Genomic DNA, 9,600 nt, shown 5'->3' with positions numbered 1-9,600 from the left:
TTTACAAAGTGCAACCTAAGGTCTAATCTATAGGTTCCTTCCTCATTTGGGCCTGAATCTTTGGCTTAAAGTGGCTCAAAAGTGAATAGCTCTTGCAGTAGTTGGGCTAAGCTTATTCTTGCTATAATTATCTCCCAAACACCCCCACCCCCCGACCTGCTACATAGTTCTGACTAGCCTGAGACTCTCTTTATAGCCCAGGCTTGTCTTGAACTCGCCAACCTTCTTTCCCAGTGCTGGGATTACAGGCTTGAGTCACTATGCCTTCTGTGTAATTATTATTATTATTTTTTTAACTGACTCCTCCACTGGGTTGTGGCTTCTTAGTGGGAGTGGCTCTGAATCATATCTGTTCACCTCCACGCTGCCAGGGAAAGGCACGCTATTGTCCAATGCCCACCAGGGGGTGCTGTTTCTGGCTCTCACCTGCTCTCCGGTAATCCATCTGGACATTTGAACATTCTTTTTTTTTTTTTTAATTTATTTATTTATTATATGTACACTGTAGTTGTCTTCAGACACCCCACAAGAGGGTATCAGATATCATTACAGATGGTTGTGAGCTACCATGTGGTTGCTGGGATTTGAACTCATGACCTCTGGAAGAGCAATCAGTGCTCTTAACCACTGAGCCATCTCACCAGCCCCACATTTGAACATTCTTATTAGTGTTACTAGTATCATTGTCATTGGTGGTGCTTCCGGGATTCAATTTTTCTTGAGCTGAGGGTGGCAAAGGGATGCTCTGGATATGAGAAGGTAGAGTGAAACTAGACTGAGCAATGAGCCAGAATTTGTTTGAGATTGGGGCCGAGGAGATCAGGGTGTGTGTAGAGGTAGTCTTAAACAAGCATATACTATAAAGAATGCTGTGTACATAATGTCAGAGGGAGGTACCAGTTAAAGCCACACTTAACCTCCCCTCCCCATGCCCTGAGTAAACTTTATTCAATAATATACCATCGTGTGGCTAGTCATATTCTTTCTCTCTTTATCTTTTTTATAAACACAACATAACCTATCTCTCTAGAGGGCTCAGAAAGATCATGAGAATTTCCTGCCCCCCCCAACCCTGCCCCGACTTGGGATTCCATTTTGTTACAAAGCATAGCTTTGGACTTTACCCAGCCACAAAAGTATGGAAGTTATGAACTCTTGTTATATAAGAAAATTAGGCAGTCTGGGCTAAACTCCAGTCTGGGCTGTCCTCCATATTCCTCCAGGAAATGTTCTAGGAGGCACTGTTTTCCTCTCTGTGTCTGAGATACTGGCTTGAGCACCAAAGTCCCTGATACCTGCTCGCTAAGTCAGCATCTCAGGCATAGGCTTCAGTAGGGCGCTTGGTGACTCAGGACCTTGGGAATGGCGTTGGGCAAGCCATCAGACCAGCCACCTGGGCCTCCTCCTCCGGGTGAGGCAACAACAAAGAACTCAACTGAGCCAGTCCATCCCCCATACCCCAATTATCCTTCCAAGGCCATCACCTCTTCCTACCTTCCTTCGCTGACACTTCTCAGGAGGCCCCAACACCAGGTCAGGACTTGGAGGAGAGTATATCGGGGTTCAAGAGGATAAAGAAGACATAATGTAACTCTCAAGGAGCCAGGCTTTTCTCCTTAATCTCAAATAATTTCTCAAATCCAAGATGGCTAGCACTCCTTCCTTTTACTCCTTGTTTTCTCCTAGTTGACCACAAAGTCTCCCCTCTTTCATTCAGAGAAAGAAAGTATGTAGCTTTTTTTTAAAGAAAGGGTCAGATGTTACCCAGAATGGCTTCAGACTCCTGATCCTGCTGCCTCTGTCTCCTCCTAAGTGCTGGGAAATCTGAATGGACCACCTTTTTGGGCAGGTGGTCTTCAATGATTCTCTACTGGTCGGTGCCCATAGGTGTGGAGGGGAGGAGATGTAACTGTGAGAATGAAATGTTTACCATTTCATCTGCACACCCAGAGCCCTCTGATAGGACTTTGCTCTCTGTGTTGTTATTTTTGTTGCAGCTGCCCTTTCTTTACCACTTGTGCCCTCGAGGACTGAAAGCAGAGATCATAGGTGTCTCTTCTGGTCCCAATAGCTCTTGAACCCCTGCCTCCCAAACTGGTGTCCCTCCCAGGCATGGAGCTTGGGCCCCAGGTTGCCCTGCAAGGAGTGTGAGTGATCACACAGGTGGCTGAGGGCTGGCATGCCTGAGGCCTGCCCAGCCTGAGTCACCTGGTGCTGTTGTTGTCTTGGTCCTTGTTGTAGTCTCTGCTCAGCTTCATAGACCTCTGTAGGAAACAACAGCAGTCCAGTCCCTTCAACCTCTCAAGAGAAGCTGCGGCCTGATGGTGAGACGAATGGGGTGGGGGGGGGAGCAGGAGGCAGCGGGGGCGGTGGGGAGACTTGGGGCCCAGCTCAGTGCCTCTCCTCCCTATGGCACTGCCACTGCCTGCTTCTCCATGTCGGGGACTTGGGGGAGGGAGGATCTCTGTCTTCTCTCTGTCCCCTGCCCCTCGTACAAGAAGCTGCTCCTCTTCAGTGTTCCCCCCTGCCTCGGGGTCCTCCTGCCTGGTGATTCAGGAGGCAGGGGCTTCTCAGCCTCCACACAATGCCTTACCCACCCCAGCCACACCCCCAACACAGGCCCATCCCACAATGACACGCACCTCTACTTCCCCCTCGTGGGGGTCCCACTCCACCCCACCCCTGGCCTCGGTCACTCCCCCTCCCTCCTGCCGGTGCCCCCAGGACCATCCTGGGCTGCGGATAGGCCCTCTGATCCCTGAGCAGGATTATGAAAGGCTAGAAGACTGTGACCCTGAGGGGTCTCAAGACTCACCCATTCATGGGGAGGACCATCAACCCTTGCTTCATGTACCTGAAGGACTCCGAGGTGAGTGTGTGGGTATACGGAAGGTTGGGTAGGTTGGGGTGGGGGTGGGGGTTTCCAGGCAGGTTTGAGTTTGATAGAGAAATGAAGCTCAAATGGGACAATGCCAAGTCCTGACACTTGTTTCTCTGTGCCCAGGTTCCTGGCATCATATCCAGAACCTGGACAGTTTCTTCACCAAGATATCCTTTGTGCCCAGCATGTAGAGGGACATGGTGGGGGACTGTGGAGCAGGGGAGAGTGGGAGAGGTTTCTATAGAAGAGTCCATAGGCTTAGGCATATTTCTTGACAAACTTGCCACATCTACAGCTATCATCAGCGGAATGGCTTTGCCTGTATCCTGCTGGAGGATGTTTTCCAGCTAGGGTGAGAAGCCAGTCGTGTCTCTACACTCTGTTCTCTCTTCTTGGTTTTAGTGTTTATTTTACTTTATTTATTTTTGATCCAGTGTCTCGTGTATCCTAGGCTAGACTTGAAGTACTGTTCCTCCTGCCTCTACCGCCTATGTGCTAGAATTACAGGCATACTACTGTGCCCAGTTTGTGTGGCACTGGAGATGAAATCCGTGCTTTGTCTATGCTAGGCAGACATTCTACCAACTGAGCTATGCCCCAGCTCTCCTTTTCAGTTCTAGGCTTGGCACTCTGAAGGGCTAGGGGGCTTTATAGAGCTGGAGCCTGTCTGGTGACTGGGCTAGGAGTCTGCCATGTTCTTAGCCTGACCAGACTTCTCCTGCATCCCCTCCTTAGACAGTTCATTTTCATTGTCACCTTCACAACTTTCCTCCTTCGCTGCGTGGATTACAACGTTCTCTTCAACAACCAACCGAAGAACCATACAAGACCTGGACCATTGCACAGCAAAGTGACCTTGTCAGAGGCCATTTTACCCTCGGCCCAGTGTGCAGAGACGTAAGTGACAGTCGAGTGGCTGCCTCTGGAGTGAGCTCACAAAAGGATAGGAAGAAAGGGACCTCCCCACACTGCCGCTTGGTCTAGATCAACTCCCAGTGTTTAAAAACATACCCCAAGTTGACTGGGAATCTCAGCGAGCCTTGAATTATGAGTCATATTTCTATTTACCTTATTAGACGTTAATGTTGAGGACAACTGTTTACTTTTGGTGCTGGGGAGCAAACCTAGGGCTTCTGGCTTGCTGGGCAAGCATGGTACACACTCAGCCACATTCCTAGCCTTGGGGACAATTTTAGAACTTAAGAATGCTTAAGCGTCACGATGATGTGACATCTTCACTTGTCTTGTAGCTTCTGGAAAAGCCCACTGTACACCCGTGAGAGACTGAGAATACAAACAGCAGAGGGAATGAATGTCATTTGTGACGTGTTGACTTTGTGGACCCCCTCCTCAGCCCTCTGTGACTGAAGGGTCTGCCACCATTTCCTTTCTGTGGGTTTCCCAACTTTATGTCACCTTCCCTGTCCAAACTCTTGCAGGATCCACGGCAGTCCCCTGTTGGTCTTCCTCCTTGTCCTGGCTGCTGGCTTCTGGCTGTTCCAGCTGCTTCGCTCAGTCTGCAACCTCTTCAGCTACTGGGACATCCAGGTGTTTTACAGGGAGGCCCTGCACATTCCCCCAGTAAGCCTGCTGTGACATCATGGGCACAGGACAGGAGAAAGTGGGGCCATACAGATGGAAGGACCCACTGAGAGGAGAGCAGAAAGATGGAAACTGAGTGATTCCTGGTCTGGGCCTGGAGTAATGTCAGGAGGCAGGTTCAGGCACTCAGCAAGTTTGGCTCTGACCCGTGTGACGCTTCCTTCACTGGATGGGTCATGACAGTGACTTACAGTCACATGTGGGTGGTAAAACAATAGCTGTTTATAGGAAGGGCTGTCACTGGACTTTCTAGATCAGGAGGCATCCTGATTGGTTGAGGAAGGTCAGGCCAGGGTGAGGGGAGGGCTACCCAAGGCTCTGGGCAGGAAGTGAGGAAAACATGGATGCCTACAGGCAGTGAAGCTGGGCTTGCTAGCCAGAAACAGCCTTCTAGGGCACCTGGATCGAAAGCTACTCCCTTAGTCTCTTCATTATCCCCTGATCATGTTCCTTCTAGCTCTGTCCCTCAGTTTTTTGTTAGGGTATCAGTCCCCACATCTTGCTTCCCCTTGGATGTCCTGAGTCTTTAGAGTAGGGAGGCACCAAGTACAGCACTGCTAGGGCAATGGGCCCATCCTTCGTGGTCCCTCTTTCCCTTCCTTTTCTCTGTCCTCCAGCAGAAGGGAAGATGCTGGGAGGTGCTGTGGAGGCTGGTCCTGAGGAAATAACTGGACTGGGGAGACTGGGCTAAAGTGAGGCTTGCAGCTCACATGGGTCCCTCCAAATGAAGTGTGGGAGCATTCTCTACCGGCAGACACACACAGGCAGGGTTGTGTGAAAACTAATCAAGTGATTGTATGTAGGAAGTGGCCTTGAGGTGGGGGGTGAGCGTTGTTCTTAAGTTTGTGCAGCCAGAAAGCAGCGAGATGGGAGAAGATGTCTCATTCTTTTTATATGTGTGACTGAAGGAGGCTCAAAAAAAACGAAGTCAAGTCCCAGTCCCTGAAGTACACTTAAGAGGTGTCAGCAGGAAGCACTGACTAATGGCTACAGCGAAGCAGAACAACTGAAAAGGGGCAGAAAGAATGGAGAAGCCCTTCTGTTAGCAGAAGGCCAAGAAGAAGGCACAACTCAGTGATGGGGAGGGAAGCCACCAGGGCTGGAGTTCGCAGGCAGCTCAGCGAGTCGTAGAGGTTGTGCGTCTCAGTGGAGGGGGATGCTTGTCCCTAGGCTTCCCTGTCCCCTCTCCTTAGGAGGAGCTCAGCTCGGTACCTTGGGCCGAGGTGCAGTCTCGCCTCCTGGAGCTGCAGAGGAGCGGTGGGCTGTGCGTGCAGCCGCGGCCGTTGACGGAACTGGACGTCCACCACCGCATCCTGCGCTACACCAATTACCAGGTGGCGCTGGCCAACAAGGGTCTGCTCCCTGCCCGCTGCCCGCTGCCCTGGGGGGGGCAGCGCCGCCTTCCTCAGCCGCGGCCTGGCGCTCAACGTGGACTTGCTGCTCTTCCGCGGTCCCTTTTCGCTCTTCCGCGGGGGCTGGGAGCTTCCCGAAGCCTACAAGCGCAGCGACCTCCGGGGCGTCCTGGCCACCCGCTGGCGGCGCACCGTGCTGCTGCTGGCTGCCGTGAACTTGGTGCTGAGCCCGCTGGTGCTGGCCTGGCAGGTACTGCACGCCTTCTACAGCCACGTGGAGCTGCTACGGCGCGAGCCCGGCGCCTTCGGGGCGCGCCGCTGGTCCCGCCTGGCCCGCCTGCAGCTGCGCCACTTTAATGAGCTGCCGCACGAGTTGCGTGCGCGCCTGGGCCGCGCCTACCGGCCGGCCACCGCCTTCCTGCATGCAGCCGAACCCCCTGCGCCCCTGCGCGCGCTGCTGGCCCGCCAGCTGGTCTTCTTCTCCGGAGCGCTCTTTGCCGCGCTACTAGTGCTCACCATCTACGATGAGGACGTGTTGGCCGTGGAGCATGTGCTCACTACCATGACGGTGCTCGGGATCACAGCCACTGTGGCCAGGTTAGATGGCACATACCTGGGAGGAAATATTGGTGTGTGCCCCTTTCCCTTAGCAAACCTTAGCTGTCACCATCTTCAGCCCTGCGTCCCACCTGCTGGTCCTCCTAACCACATCCCTCACCCGTCATCCTGCTTTCTCCAGGTCCTTCATTCCCGAGGAGCAATGCCAGGGGCGTTCCTCCCAGCTCCTGCTGCAGGCGGCCCTGGCACACATGCATTACCTCCCAGAGGAGCCTGGTGCAGCGGGTGCTCGGGCCAGCTCTTACTGGCAGATGGCGCAGTTGCTTCAGTACCGAGCAGTGAGTGTCGGGGCCTGCAGGGGGCTACGGAATAGGGCCTATACAAATGATTAGTCTGGGAGAAGTTGTGGTGGTGATGATATGGTGTGTGTGTGTGTGTGTGTGTGTGTGTGTTCCATGAGGAATCTTCAGACCTTAGAGAGTGTTGTTACTGGAGGCTCTTGACCCTGATCACTTGTAGGTTCCCATTGTAGCCTTCATCTGGAACATGGATCCTCTGTGTGATCCTTTCTCAGCCCCACCCCTGCTTCTCAGGTCTCCCTTCTAGAAGAGCTCCTGTCTCCACTCCTGACCCCGCTGTTTCTGCTCTTCTGGTTCCGCCCCCGTGCTCTGGAGATTATTGACTTTTTTCATCACTTCACCGTGGATGTGGCTGGTGTTGGGGACATCTGTTCTTTTGCCTTAATGGATGTGAAGCGCCACGGGCATCCTCAGGTTAGAGCCCTTCCCTGACCTTGTGAAGCTGTATTGGACAGTCATTTGCTTGCTTCACTAAAGCACACCAGGTCTATAGAGCCCTTTACAGAGTTGCTGGGAAAAAAAGATGATAAATGGGAGCAAAGACTGCCCTACACCCCCCCCCCCAGCCTATAAAGAGAGCTACATGGTGGGTCAAGAGTGGCTTGTCTTGTCTTTGGAACTAGGGCTGAACAGGGGTGCAAACATTCAAAGCTGGCTGTATCCCAGACCAAATATCTATGTCTTGCTCCTCTGCCCTGCTCTTGGATAATCTTAACAAGTTCCCATCGCAGCCTTCATCTGGGACATGGGGCAGTATTTTCCATCCTGCCTAGCTGAGTCTTGGTGTCCCTAATATCAGAAGGACTCCCTTCCTTACAGTGGCTTTCAGAGGGACAGACAGAGGCCTCACTCTCTCAGCGTGCAGAGGATGGAAAGACCGAACTCTCCTTAATGCGGTTCTCCCTGGCACACCCACAATGGCAGCCACCAGGGCACAGCTCTAAGTTCCTTGGACACCTTTGGGGCCGAGTACAACAAGATGCAGCTGCCTGGAGTGCTCCCTCGACACGCAGCCCCCCTACCCCAGGGGTGCTCAGTGACTGTACATCCCCTCTGGTAAGTCCCACGCCTGCCTACCCTTTGCCTTGTCCCACCCTCCATCTCTCCCTGGCCTTCCAGACTTTGTGTGTTACCCTGGCAGCCAGGCTCAACCTATCATATCTCTTTCCTTCCTTTGGACCCTCCCTTTATCCCTTCTTCCACTCTTTGGCTCTCTTTTGTTTAGCCAGAAGCTTTCCTGGCCAACCTGTTGGTGAATCCCCGCCCACCCCAGAGGGACCTGAGTCCCACAGCGCCCTGCCCAGCAGCAGCCACAGCCAGCCTCCTTGCCTCTATTTCACGAATGGCCCAGGACCCCAGGTGAGAGGTAGAGGCCTGAGATGCAGGGGAGTCTGGATTGGTGGTGACTCTCTGGGAGAGGGTGCTAGGGTGCCGAGGGGACTTGGAAGGTGAGGTGAAGCCTGGTCTGCCTTCCTCTGTGAGAGGGCTGACTCTTAACTGGGTACATCTTGTTTTAGCTGTGTGTCCCCAGGAGGCACTGGAGGCCAGAAGCTGACCCAGCTCCCAGAGCTTGTCTCTGCTGAGATGAGCCTCCACGCCATTTACCTACATCAGGTGTGTAGAGGGACTATGGGAAGAAAACAAATAAACGTTGGGGACGGGGCCAGAATCTGAAGCATTCTTAACAGGAACTATGAGCTCTCTGTGCCTAGCAGAGGAGCTTGGCCTTGCTTCCTGCCCCCACATATGAGGGAGTCCTCCGTCCTCCTCATCCTCTTCCTCTCCTTCCTTCTCCCACCATCTAGCTTCATCAACAGCAGCAGCAGGAACTATGGGGAGAGGCTTCAGCTTCCTCCCCATCCAGGCCTTGGTCCAGTCCTTCACAGCCAGGCTCACCTGATGAGGAGAAGCCATCTTGGTCAAGTGATGGTGAGGAAGGTAGGGGATAAAGGCAAGATCCTGGTGTTTCTTCAGCATCATGACCCTGCTCACCAATGACATTTATCCCCAGGCTCCAGTCCTGCTTCTAGCCCAAGACAACAGTGGGGCACCCAGAGGGCTCGGAATCTCTTCCAAAAGGGTTTCCAGGAGACCGTAGACACCCAGAAGGAACCCCCAACAGGCTCCTTGCACTGACTGAGGATACCTCAGGTCTGTATGGCCTACACGGGGGGTCAAATGAGCAAGGGTAAGGAAACTAGCTTGGGACCAGTTTTGGTGGGATGGAGATACTAGTTAGATCTGGGGTGGTAGGGCAGTCTCTAGAACTTAGGTGCCTGGAATGCTTGCTGACAGTCTTTTCCTCTCACAGGTTCTGGCTTTTCCAGCTGCAGGAAACAGGACGGGTGGCATGGAAGGACACTTGGAGCCATCCTCTAAGCCCCACTTCTACTTCAGACGACAGGCTCAGGATATTTTAGTTGGCTATACCTGGGTGTCAATGAGGAGCTTGCCCTGAGAACAGTGAAAGAGTAGGAGATGACTGTGAGCTGAGGCAGCCTATAGATGGCCCTACAAGTAAGGATAAGAGGCCACTAGCCTGGCTAGTTGTGGAGCATTTGCCTGGGAAGGACCCCAGTGGCCTCAAGGTGGAGCAAGGACCCAGGCGTGGTCCAGCTCAGTGTTAGGGAGCAGTGAGGCCGGGAGTTGTTCCTGTCGGCCTCCCCATTGAGTTCCTGTGGGACTAGGGGTGGAGAATGTAGAGACGGTGAGTGGAAAAACCAGAGAAGGCTGCTGGTTTTGGACTTCAGCACTGCTGTGATATCAGGAGGAAGTGGGTGGGGCTTCCCATCCTGTGCGAAACAAGCAGAAGAAATTGCTCATGGCTGCGCTGCACATCTTTGCCTGG

General features: G+C 53.1%; 1 protein-coding gene across 1 annotated transcript; it reads left to right on the top strand.

The window, feature by feature from the left end:
• The first annotated feature begins 2,321 nt into the window (after nt 1-2,321).
• Atg9b (autophagy related 9B) lies at nt 2,322-9,526 on the top strand. The gene is given in 16 exon segments (XM_028774672.1): nt 2,322-2,351; nt 2,353-2,869; nt 3,005-3,048; nt 3,169-3,233; nt 3,617-3,778; nt 4,321-4,462; nt 5,677-5,868; nt 5,870-6,432; nt 6,575-6,731; nt 6,987-7,166; nt 7,572-7,808; nt 7,978-8,111; nt 8,270-8,366; nt 8,558-8,681; nt 8,764-8,903; nt 9,064-9,526. Coding segments are annotated over 15 exon segments (2,769 nt in total). The 3' UTR covers nt 8,889-8,903; nt 9,064-9,526.
• Nucleotides 9,527-9,600: the final 74 nt, after the last annotated feature.

This window comes from Grammomys surdaster, unplaced genomic scaffold (genome assembly GCF_004785775.1).
Source record: "Grammomys surdaster isolate TR1022 unplaced genomic scaffold, NIH_TR_1.0 242, whole genome shotgun sequence".
NCBI lineage: Eukaryota > Metazoa > Chordata > Mammalia > Rodentia > Muridae > Grammomys > Grammomys surdaster.
This window is presented reverse-complemented; position numbering and strand designations above follow the sequence as displayed.